This window comes from Lepisma saccharinum, chromosome 24 (assembly GCF_977018435.1).
Source record: "Lepisma saccharinum chromosome 24, izLepSacc3.1, whole genome shotgun sequence".
NCBI classification, from domain to species: Eukaryota; Metazoa; Arthropoda; class Insecta; order Zygentoma; family Lepismatidae; genus Lepisma; species Lepisma saccharinum.
Window position 1 is genome coordinate 46,227,226 of NC_139252.1, and position 13,284 is coordinate 46,240,509.

Below are 13,284 nucleotides of genomic sequence, written 5' to 3' on the forward strand. Positions count from 1 at the left end.
TCCGACAAAAAAATAAAAGAAATGATGGAAGACGTTGAAGAGTGTAGATACGAAATTTAAACCAGATATATTTCAAAACGTATGGCATGTAAGTTGTGGAAAAGATAAGAAACGAGTATGCATTGCTGCCACAACACTCTGGGTTGAAGGGAGACGCTCTTTAAAAATTAACCATTATTTCACAAAATAATGGCAGAACTCCTTGAAAATATGTAGAAATAAAGTTTAAAATGAAATATTTCTCCACATGTGGCAATCATTTAGTGGGAATGATACGAAACGGATATGTATTACTGCCACAACACTTCGTTGCAGGAGAGGTTTGAATGTATTGCTGCCACAACACTTTGTTGCAGGAGAGGTTTGAATGTATTGCTGCCACAACACTTTGTTGCAGGAGAGGTTTGAATGTATTGCTGCCACAACACTTCGTTGCAGGAGAGGTTTGAATGTATTGCTGCCACAACAGTTTGTTGCTGAAGTGGTCTGAAGGAAGCCGCTCTTTGTAAATATTTGTTATTCCACAAATTGATGGCATAATTCCTTGAGAAAATCCACTTAAAAGCAGAAATTATGTTTAAAAGAATATTTTCTTCATGTGGCATGCATTTAGTTTTGAAAGATACGAAACGGATAGGGTAATGCTGCCACAACACTTCATTGTAGGAGCGAGTTGAAGGAAGACGTTTTAAAAATTAAATTTTATCTGACAAAAAAAAACAAAAGCGAAATGACGGAAATCATTAAAGAGTGTAGATATGAAATTTAAACCAGATATTTCAAAACGTATGGCATGTATGTTGTGGAAAAGATAAGAAACGAGTATGCATTGCTGCCACAACACTCTGGGTTGAAGGGAGACGCTCTTTAAAAATTAACCATTATTTCACAAAATAATGGCAGAACTCCTTGAAAATATGTAGAAATAAAGTTTAAAATGAAATATTTCTCCACATGTGGCAAGCATTTAGTGGGAATGATACGAAACGGATATGTATTGCTGCCACAACAGTTTGTTGCTGAAGTGGTCTGAAGGAAGCCGCTCTTTGTAAATATTTCTTATTCCACAAATTGATGGCATATTTCCTTGAAAAAATCCATTTAAAAGCAGAAATTATGTTTAAATAAAATATTTTCTCCATGTGGCATGCATTTAGTTTTGAAAGATACGAAACGGATAGAGTATTGCTGCCACAACACTTCATTGTAGGAGCGGGTTGAAGGAAGACGTTTTAAAAATTAAATTTTATCCGACAAAAAAATAAAAGAAATGATGGAAAACGTTGAAGAGTGTAGATACGAAATTTAAACCAGATATATTTCAAAACGTATGGCATGTAAGTTGTGGAAAAGATAAGAAATGAGTATGCATTGCTGCCACAACACTCTGGGTTGAAGGGAGACGCTCTTTGAAAATTAACCATTATTTCACAAAATAATGGCAGAACTCCTTGAAAATATGTAGAAATAAAGTTTAAAATGAAATATTTCTCCACATGTGGCAAGCATTTAGTGGGAATGATACGAAACGGATATGTATTGCTGCCACAACACTTCGTTGCAGGAGAGGTTTGAATGTATTGCTGCCACAACACTTCGTTGCAGGAGAGGTTTGAATGTATTGCTGCCACAATAGTTTGTTGCTCAAGTGTGTTGATTAATCTATCACCTAAGAATTCTGATACAATTTTAAAATGTACCGAATGTGAGGCAATCTTTAGTTTTAAATTAATTATTTCCAATTTTATTGTGCCTATTTTTGAGGGCAGTCTTTCACAATAAATGACTTCTTTCTTCGTTCAAGTTTTTAAGTAATGCTGTTGTTACGCCGCCATTTAAAACAAGAGCTCCTGAATCGTGTTGTTTGGCCCTTAAGATTGTAGATCCACATTTAAGTTCAAGTCTGACGTCATTGTTATGACGTTGCACTAGCACATGCGCATGCCTACCTTTTACGCTGCGTATTAGAAGAAGACAAGGAAAAAGTGTTGTGGTACTAATTCCAACCATTTTTTCCAGGAAAACGTCTTGCACATGAGTGTAACAACGAGTAGTAAAATACTCTTCAACTTTGCTCCAATAAATGCGCCATGCTGAATTAACCAGATATTGCAGTGGCGAAGCGTGAGCGAAGAGAATTCAGGGTAGCCAGGGGCAGCCTAGGATTCTCTCAAGAGTCCAATTTCGGTACAAAATCTTTATTTTTAAGGGCAGTGTCTGCTGCCACGTTCTTTTTCTGCTGGAACCTCAAAAAAGATGCGCGTGGTAGCAGACTCGGTCTTTGTCTTATCGTGATTTCATCATGCTATGTGTGAAATTACGTCTGTAACACATACTGTGAAGTTGTAGCGATTACTTTCACAAAAATGTTTTAAGATTATGTCTCTTAGCATTCTTCTAATAATAAACCTAAATGCTCTCGTAGTTAGGTTAGGTTCTGTTAGCATTAAAAAAATATCGCTAAATGCTTTCTAAAGAAAAAGGTTCTAAATTACCTGTACATTCATTCCCACTAATCATAAACTTGCATTTCTCTAGTTTCAATCTGTTCTTAAGATTTGTAACATCCTCTTAGCAGACGAATTACGTGGCAGGAGCAAATTTGAAGCTTATTCTTACTGCTGACACGTGCGTGGCAGCAGAATATCTCAATGGATGAGGTTTTATAATGCAGCAAACCCGGTGTAAATATCTCTTACGGTTTTTATGATATAAATTTTCAATGTTTGGGTTGCACGACTTTTGAAACACTCTGTACTACTCCACGGAGTCCACGCCATGGAAAGAAAGAAGATGAAGAAAATTTTATGACGTAATTTTGCCGCGTTTACTTTATTTCCCGCGTTTTTCACTTTGTGTTCTCGACGGGAGTGAACGTTCAAGGAATAATGTCTGTAAGTTTGGATAATTTTTGGTTATTAAATGTACTATAACATATCATGAGTACACGTAACGTTCTTTATAGATGTTAGAGAAAATATTCTATTTGAGTTTTTGGTCTAGAACATATAATGATATTTTTTACGCGTAATCTTTAACTTATGTGTGTTGTTCCATAACCGCACGAGTTGTTTCCGTTTTTGCTGTAATCTAATTTTGTGTTCACTACAGAAACTTAAACACCCTTGAAAGACATACATATATTTTAATTAAATATATATTTATTTATATTTGATTAATTACAGCCCATTTTCTTTTGTGCTTGTCTTCGATGTTACAAATATTCCTGCATAGTTAAGATTGGTAATTATATTTTCGAAATTTATTAATGCAAGTGGCTGTCATACTTAATTCGTTTGGATCGGATGTTGTCCTCCAACATTTGCATGGATTTTCTTCTAAGTATCGACTGCGTGTATTGTGATATATGGTATCTTGAATAAAATGTAAATAAACTTTTGTAGAGTGAACCACATACACCTGATCAAGAGATGGAAGACCTTCCATCTGATCCAGCAACAAGTCCTCCTCGAAGGGGCCGGAATAGGAGGCAACAAGAGGCAGCTACCCCAGAAGATGCAGCTCCTGATGATGAACCATTTGAAGATGAATCCAATTTGATTGCCGACCAAACTAGCGCAGCAGAAGAAGAAGATGATGGTGAAGAACTGTTTGGTGATAATTTGGAAGCGTAAGTGTGTAGTCATAAGTTTCGTGGAAGTAAATTTTGACAATCATATACTGGCTGAAACCACTTTGGTACTAGTTTACTATCCTTCGGACAGATTTCTTCATTTCTACAGAAGAAACTCCTTACCGTAATAAGTTCCTGTAGTATTGTCTAACATCTGGAAGGTGTTTTGTGTGATGTGGGAATGTTTCATAGCGGAAATTCAACCATTGACGCATAGCCCCACGAACCATTTCCGGTAAGGTTAGGTTAGGTAGGGTCACAATAGGTTACAATAGTTAAAAATTGGTTTTGAAAAAGATATGCATAGCCCCACACACCATTCACGCATAGCCCCACACACCATTCTCGCATAGCCCCACGAACCATTGACACATAGCCCCACAAACCATTTGCGGGAACGTACGTTCTTCAGTTACAAAAACACTTTTTTTTAAAAAAAAAATTGATCAAAAAACGTGAATACACGTTAAAAAATGATCTGCGAAGCAGATAGATAAGTACAAATGTCAAAAATTGACGAAACTCAGAAGTTATAGGTGTCTGAAGGATAGTAAACATTTACCGGTTTGTCTGCTAACATAAGAAAAAAATACAAATATGACATAGTCTGAATGCTTGAAAATGTGTTACATGTGTGACGTAAGAATGCAGCAAATTTTGACTTTGTCAGTGAAGCATACAGGCCAGAGATGCTAATAATTTTTGTTGGTGAAATATTCAAATTATATGCATTCACAAACATTTACACCTTAATGCAATTAAAAACACTAATACTTTTCAGATTAATTCATTTTGTTATTTCTATGGAGTAGAACCACTTTTTGGTGGAATGCCTAAATGCCAGGAACCAGTTTTGAGCTATGTATTCTGAAGAAAGATAAAGTATCTCATCTTCTATATATATATATAATTAAATTGGTATTATTTGTTAAATATTTCCTCTAGCCTAATCTGCCTTTTATCATTGTGGTCACTTCTTTACACTATTGCATCTTTTGACAGGGACTACCGTGCAATTCCCGCTTTAGATCGCTTTGAGGGTGACGGAATGGATGATGAAGATTATGAAGAAATAGCCCCTGAAGCTCGAAGGGAAGCAGAAAAAGCTATGCGAAACAGAGAAGGCGAAGATCACCTAATTGCTCGTCGTTATGCACAGGATCTTGCATATGGTTTGTATTCATCTGTAGTTTTCTGTATTGGTTAATGTCTCCATAAGCATTCCATATTCCTTAAAAGTAGGGATGTGCCGAAGCCGATTACAGATGTATGAAAATCGGCCGAAATTGACGTATCGGAATCGGCAAAAATCCGATATTTAAACCGGTACAGATTATACTAGAGTTTTTACCTTCTAATAAGTTTTATATTCTAGTTTTCTAAGATTTATTGAAAATTTGGTTATGATTCGCCATTATTGTAGAGTTTTTATAATAAAATTAATGCAAACTGGATCAACCTAACTATAAATCGGAAATAAAACAGTGCATTGCTGAACCAGGATCCGCTGTTGTATTGGAAATTCAAAAATGAATATTCAAACCTGAAGCAAGTCCTGAGAAAATACTTGGGCATACCTGCTGCATCAGTATTCAGTGATTGAGTGTTCATTGTTGTTGAACAGATTTGAGATAAGAGAAGAAGTAGGTTACTTCCTGAAGTGCTTCCAAATCTCGTGTTTCTGAAGTTGAATCTGGCAGAACAGGAATTCATTTTGCATTTCAAAGAACTGCTTGTGTACTAATTGTAAAATATCTTGAGAATCCATGTACTTCTTAAAGGTTCACATAACCAACTTTTGTAGATGCAAATGTACATTCGCATCTCTTGAGAATATATATGTATATACATATGATATGCAATAGAAATGTACATAACAAATTTATTTTTGTCATGCTGAAAATAACATCCCATTTCTGTTTAATAATCGTATGTATCGGAATCGGTTAAATATCGGCATCGGTATCGGTTCCAAAAATTATAGGTGAGTACATCGGCATCGGTAAATTTTCAGCTTCGTCACATCCCTACTTAAAGTAAACAAACAGTATAGCTATGTCATATTTCTACCAATACTGTATTACATTACTGATAAAAATATCTAATTTTGTTCTTTTATACTATGAGATTTTTTTTTTGTGTGTGTGTGTGTGTGTGTGTTTCATAACATTGCATTTTCAGGGTTGCTAAGCATCTTGAAAACAGGAAAATGTTGAAGAATTTTTCAGATCATCTGGAATTTATGTGCATTTTGGAATCTGCAAGAGAAAAAGTTGCAATATGAACAAGCAGTTCACTTCCACTTCTGGATTTGGTTTTTGTGATTCCACTCCCAAAAAAGATTCACTTCAGAAACTTGTTTCTTTTATATAAGACGTAAGCGAAATACTAAAGATATATCCGCGAAACTTACTTGTATATATAAGTGGATGGTGGCAGAGGCCACTGAAATTAATAGAACATTTACAAGTAAGTTTCGCGGATATATCTTTAGTAACTCGCTTACGTCTTATATTATCAACCACGTTGTTTTATTCCCCTCAATGTGAATTCTTTTTGTTCTTATGATTCTCAGTCTTGTGCAAAATTATGGTTTCTTTAAATTTCTGAAATAAATTTTCACTTTTATAATTCACTAATTTTAGAAAGATTATCAAAGTAAAACTTGCAGTCCAGATATCTGATTGATAACTAAAGTGCATTGGCAATATGAGTATAATTATTGGAATGGTTGGTGAAGATGAGGTTGTCGTTTATTGCTTTATAGATCTTAGTCTTGTTGGCATTTCCTATCGAATTCCTATATGCAACAAAAACTTCTCGAGATGCTGTGTACTTATAAATGTAAGCAAAAAAGCAGCATTTTCTACGACACTATAAATCTGCTAGAGAATTAAAAATTGTGTATGGTTTATGAGGATTTTGTTGTTTATGAACTTTTTCTGTTATGGTGAAATAATGTACGTCTAGATGCACGTAATTGTAGCACCCAATACATTTGATGCCGATTGTAATTTTACATTGTACTCTTCGAATTTTCACGTGTTGTGCATGTAGAATGAAATTTGGTACAGAAAAAGTGGAGCGAATTTACAATACCGGACCCCTCCCAGATTTTTGTAATATTTTGCATATTCACTAATTGAGGCCTCCTAATCACGAATTTGAAGTTAAAATTTGGGGGTCACGCGTAGAAATTGCAAAATAATTGGGTCCGTGATCGCAACCGACAATGCACGATTGCTCATTATTTATCGCAAGATTTTCAGTTTCGAATATTTAAGGAACAAAATATATATTCCTGACATTACTATGACCCAAAATTTTAACTATGCTTGCCTAACATAACCTTACCGTGAATGGTTTGTGGGGCTACCCCTGCATGGGTTTACGACCCCAAATTTTAACTGTTTGCCTAACCTAACCGAGAATTGTCAGTGGGGTTATCCGTGAGTAGTTTTTCGCCAATTGTGATAACGAACCGATAAAAAATCTTATTTTCGTAGCACTTAACGGCGAACGTTCTTCATCGAAGATGCCATTTTTGTATCCTGCAATTTTACGATCGATGCATTGCTGCCAAACTTACCTGTAATCAAATCAGTCCACATTTTACTGTGCTCTTCTGCCATTCTTACACGATCCATGCTCTCCAAGTATGAAATCATCAGTGTGGCAATGCTGTAGACAGCGTAACTAATTGCGAACGTCAATTGTTCATATCAACAAATATGGTCCTTATACTTGTATACGGAGGATCATTGCGAGAATAGAAAAGCTTATTTTACAACTTCTCCACATTAATGAACAATTTCTACACCTCACCCCATGTTAACCTCAGATAAATCATCGCGACTAATTATTTCGTGTGTATAAGCAGTAGCATAGAAATTACAGAAGGGTAGAGTATTGTAAATTCTTGCCGAAAAAGTTGTGTATGTGAATATTCATAATAATTAACGGATTATATATTTAATTGAAAAACACAAGGTTTAAAAGCAAAAATCATGATGATAAACATGTCTGGAAGAATTTCATTTTTGGACTGGAAATCCTGGAAATGTGGGGAAATTTCATAATCAATAAATCGTAGCTACCCTGATTTTGCAAATTCAAGTACTTCAGGAAACCACTTTTTAAAATTGTAAAAGATTCACAGTTTTTAGGTAATATATTTTAAAGAATTGAACTAGCTCTAAAGTATCTTAATAATGGTTTCCTACGTAGGACTCTTATCAGTGCATCTTTTTTAGCTTTCCGATTTTCCTTTCAGAAGTATATGTAATGGTATTTTTTCACCATTTGTTTTAAACTTGGCTCTGAACTGAACATATTAAATCTTGCAGATGGCATCACTGCATTTCTGAAGATATCTGACAATCATTAATTGTTCATAATAGTTTAACTATGAGTCAGCTTGGTGTCGCCACCAAATTTTGCAGGTTCAAGTCTTGGTCTAGGCGTGGGTGTTATTTGTGAGTGTCCCTTCATCAATTTCATGTAGTCATGCCTTATTCTCATCGTTTCAACTAGCCAAATGTGGCAGAAAAGCAATGCTAACTAATAGAAATACAATACAACAATATTTAACTATGTATTCTGGCTTACATTAGTGATGTTTAATTCCATTGCCTTCATAATATTGAGCATTTCACACTCTCGTTTCTTTAAACAACAGATTGTATTGTCTTTGATTCAAGTTTTTAATATGGCCGCTATGAATTTTGCAAATACGTTTTCTGCTTTTGCACATACTTTGAAGTGCTGCTGTGTAACATGGCTTATCTACTGTTATTCAAAGTTGATCCTGTTTTCTTACAGACGAAAGCGATGAGGAAGACATTGATGATTTAACAAGGAAGAAGCGTGAATTAGCCGAGAAAGCAATTGGATCTGTCTACGACACAGATGTAAGTAGTAGATTTTTTTTTACATATATTTTATAAAAGCTATATATATATATATATATTAGGGATGGGCCGATACCGATAAAGTACCGATATAAAATTTACCGATATTCTACCGATCCGATATAAAATTAGAAATGGTCCATGAAGAACCTGAAATGTTCATTGATCTCCTCAATAAATGTGTGTTTCGAGGTGACTGCAGTGCAAAAGAAGTTGAATATTTAGACAATTACTTTTTTTAAAAGTAGGGCATTGAGATTATCCATAAAATTTACCACAAAATGGCAAAATTTTACACTAAATTATAAGATATTTATCGATATATCGGATCGGTAAAATAATCGGTAATTTTACTGATACACCAATATGCCTATATCTGCTGATACCGATAGAGTACCGATTAATCGGTCCCATCCCTAATATATATACACACCGGGTATTCAGTCTTAACAGTATACTTTCAGCTAAATTTTAATTATTTTGTGCTGGTAATTTGTACTGCATCGCTTATGGTTAGTTTCACCAGGTGGCATGAACTGTTAGCAGACTTGTGAAATGGTTTCATCCAGATATTTTTGCTACAGTATGTAAGTGGGTGACATTAACATCCATTAATGCAGGGAGGGTTCTCCCCAATGCCATACTGGTAACATGGTCGCTTTGTAAGGAAGGGGTTGTGGGTTTGATACCCAGTGGAGTCATCTTGGACAGTGGTTTGAATTACACTTTAAACTGTATGTCCAGTCTCAATTAGCATATACTGGACTTAAAACAGAATTAATAATAAAGAGAGCAGAGCTGCCCAAACTATGGTCTGTGGGTCACATCCTCCCTATACCCACTAACATAGTTATGTCATTTTGACATGAGTAATATTCCTAATTACTTTTCCTGTGTACCTTATTATTGTCAATGAGCTTTCACCCTATTGCATGGGTTAATGCTAAATGTGAGAGCAAACGTTTGTCATTTTTGTTTATATAAATACCGTATTTACGTGTGTATAATGCACACCCTGGTTTTTGATAGGGAAAAGTGACAAACAATTATATCATCCTATAATGCACAGTACAATCCAGGTTCAAGAAATGGCTTTCTTGGTTGTAGGTCGTAAAGCTGTTGCTATGTGGACCAAGAGGAGAACCTTACATTACAAAGTGAAAAATTGTGGCACATGGCCTTTAAACTTTTATAAGTGATTTTTGTCATTTCCTCTTTACTTTTTAAAAAAAACTTCAAAATATATACTTTTTCTATGACTAACGAAACATTTATAAGAGGCACATTCAGGACCCTCAAACTAGCAGTTAGCAGCACATTTCTTCCATTAAGGCATTTACACACTCCATGTATGTCATATTGTTTGGCCAGTAGTACATTTTAATTATTTTCTTTCTCCTCATCTTTTCTTTCATACAAAGTACCATAAAAATCAGAACATTCCTTCATTTTGTAATGAGCTTATTTCAACCGCATTGCAAATAAGTGTTGCCATCTTGAATGGAATACTGTTTCCATATTCGGAAACTGCAAAATTCAAGCTTTACAACGATATATAACATGATAGAGTTCCGTAAACATTTTAAAATTATTCCGTGCATAATACGCACCACACTTTTTCGGGGCAAAAATTTTGGAAAAGAGTGTGCATTGTACATGAGTAAATACGGTAATGAATATTGAATACTGCATGTGCTATAGGATCGTAATTAGGGCTCATTTGGTATCACTTTGAACCTATACTATACTTCTGATTCCCATACATGGAAATTATAACAGTTCAGAATATTTATAAATTTTCCACTGGAACTATCATTGTTGCAATCTACCAGATTTTTTCTTTAAAATATTCATAATTTTACGAGTCCCACCAACACTTCCTGATGCTGATTCCACTGGTATATCTGCATGGCCTCAACCCTAATCATAATGCAACTTTTCAATTTCCTTATTTTTTAATCATTTTCACAAAAAAAATTGTTCTATTTTTAACCTGTAAGTAAAATTGATTGAAGTTGATGAATGTAGAATGTCTGTGCAGTGTGTCTGAAATTATTTTAATGAAGATTTATTTTTATATATATGTATGTAGGCAATTGAATCAATTGATGATTTGGAAGATACAAAGGGATATTCAATAAAGGAGTGGGTGTCAATGATTGCACCACGTAAGGAAATTGCTAACCGTTTCCGGAATTTTGTGCAAACTTTTCAAAATTCAAAAGGACGTTATGTGTACAAGAATAGGCTGAGGCAAATGTGTCAAGGTATGTCCTGTTGATTTGTGCATGGAATGCTTTTGGGGTCTTGACAAGTAATGAACAAATGATGGAATATTGCCTGCTAATTTTAGGTTGTTGATAATCCAGTTGTTACCTTTCTGTTAAGTGCAAGTTAATCCTGTTATTTTATATACACTGAGTGCTCACTGAATTGAATATATGCTAACTCCACCTTTTGGCCAGAAAACAATCAAAACTCATCTGGCATCTCCTAACACAAACTGTTGAACAACAGAAAGGGTGGGGGTCCATAGCTGGTGATATCGTATCACATACATGGTTTCTTCTCTCTGGTGTTTAATATTAGTGTTCACAAATTGCAAAGTGGGACTAAAATTATTTTATTTAGTTCCTACTTCGATTTTTTTAAGTCTCCTCTTTTGGTGACATGTCTCTATAATTCTGGTAATTAGTAAGATGTAACTTACAAAATATATACTTACATATACAGGGTGACTGGTAATTATATGTATTCCCTGAAAGGGGTTAAAGTAGAGACAATTTGCAATAAATTTGACCATATGATACCCCGTCCGAAAATTAGTAGTTTTCGAGATAATCGAATTTCTATTGTTTTTTAAAAAATTACAATTTTCCACATAAAAAGATGAATTGAGAAAAAAATTGCTTATTGTATGGAACTTATTTCAGCGTTTTCTGATAGCTAACAAATAAGTGGTTCTTTGGAAAAAAGTTTTTCCCAAATAACAATCACATGTAAGTAACGGGTGGGTCTAAACTTACAAGTGGTGATAAAAAAAAATGCACTCTTAGTTTACTTGGCAACGTATTAATAACAAAATTGGTATGACACGAAGCGTACAAATTACTTTAATTACTTCCTTGTGTCATTTGCTATCCAACAAGGTACAAATGTTGCTAACATTCACATTTGTGTACAAGAAATAATACTTCATTCATCTTCATGTGAATGGAATCAATGAACAATACAATTAAAGAACATTACAAGTCTTGCTCAAAGTGGGCATCTCCATTACGAATGCAGTCACGCAGGTTTTTATGGACATTTGGTTTCTTTACTCCTGATGTGATGGTGTTCTTGATGTGTTGACCAGCTGTTAAGATCCTCTACCTGAGCTCTTCTTGCGAGTTTACCGGTGTCTTGTCATGTGGTTCCAAATGTAAAAGTCGCAAGGCTCCAAATCGGGGGATCGAGCCGGCCAGGGAATCGGCCCGCCTCGGCCAATCCATTTCTTTGGGTAATTTTCATCTAACCACTGTCGCTGGTCAACACATCAAGGACACCATCACATCACGAGTTAAGAGACCAAATGTCCATAAAAACCTGCGTGCCTGCATTCGTAATGGAGAAGCCCACTTTGAGCAAGACTTGTAATGTTCTTTAATTGTATTGTTCATTGATTCCATTCACATGAAGATGAATGAAGTATTATTTCTTGTACACAAATGTGAATGTTAGCAACATTTGTACCTTGTTGGATAGCAGATGACACAAGGAAGTAATTAAAGTAATTTGTATGCTTCGTGTCATACCATTTTTTGTTATTAATACGTTGCCAAGTAAACTAAGAGTGCATTTTTTTATCATCACTTGTAAGTTTAGACCCACCCGTTACTTACATGTGATTTTTATTTGGAAAAACTTTTTTTTTTCAAAGAACGACTTATTTGTTATCTATCAGAAAACGCTGAAATAAGTTCCATACAATAAGCAATTTTTTCTCAATTCATCTTTTTATGTGGAAAATTGTCATTTTTTAAAAAAACAATAGAAATTCGATTATCTCGAAAACTACTAATTTTCGGACGGGGTATCATATGGTCAAATTTATTGCAAATTGTCTCTACTTTAACCCCTTTCAGGGAAAATACATCTAATTACCAGTCACCCTGTATAGCAAAGTGTGATAAAATATGTAACTTCTATATGGGGCAATATTTGTTGCAAATTCCCACTACCATTCTATTTTGTCTTTACACAACAAAATAGGGATAGGACAGATTAATCAGTACTCTATCGGTATCGGTCATCATAGGTTTATTGATAAAATTACTGATTATTTTACCGATCCGATATATCTACAAATACCTTATAATTTAGTGCAAAATTATACCATTTTGTTGTAATTTTTGTGGATAATTTCCATGTGTTACTTTTTTAAAATACTTTACCCCCGTGGCAGAGTGGTTAGCACATCATGCTACGATGCCAGCAGTCAGGGGTTCGAATCCTGGCCTGGGCATAGATGTTTGTGAGTGTTCATTCATCAATTTCATCACATCACTCATCTCCATCTTCACAAATTAGCCAAAAGTGGCACAACAAGCGAAGTAAAATAAAGCAAATCAATCAATCAATCTTTTGCACAGCAGTCACTTCAAAATATACATTTCTTAAGGAGGTTAATGCCTCCACGATGGCATATGGCACGATTCGATACCCGGTGGAGGCTCATAGTGGTTCAGATCCCACTTT

At 34.9% G+C, this 13,284-nt stretch overlaps 1 protein-coding gene across 1 annotated transcript in view; it reads left to right on the top strand.

The window, feature by feature from the left end:
* The first annotated feature begins 2,837 nt into the window (after positions 1-2,837).
* The window catches only part of Mcm2 (DNA replication licensing factor Mcm2), a 33,573-nt gene continuing 23,126 nt past the window's right edge, over positions 2,838-13,284 (top strand). The window contains exons 1-5 of the mRNA XM_083110324.1: positions 2,838-2,894; positions 3,405-3,631; positions 4,637-4,806; positions 8,456-8,544; positions 10,637-10,811. Of these exons, the coding sequence (XP_082966450.1) occupies positions 2,889-2,894; positions 3,405-3,631; positions 4,637-4,806; positions 8,456-8,544; positions 10,637-10,811 (667 nt within the window). The 5' untranslated portion in view covers positions 2,838-2,888. The remainder of the gene's footprint in view (positions 2,895-3,404; positions 3,632-4,636; positions 4,807-8,455; positions 8,545-10,636; positions 10,812-13,284) is intronic.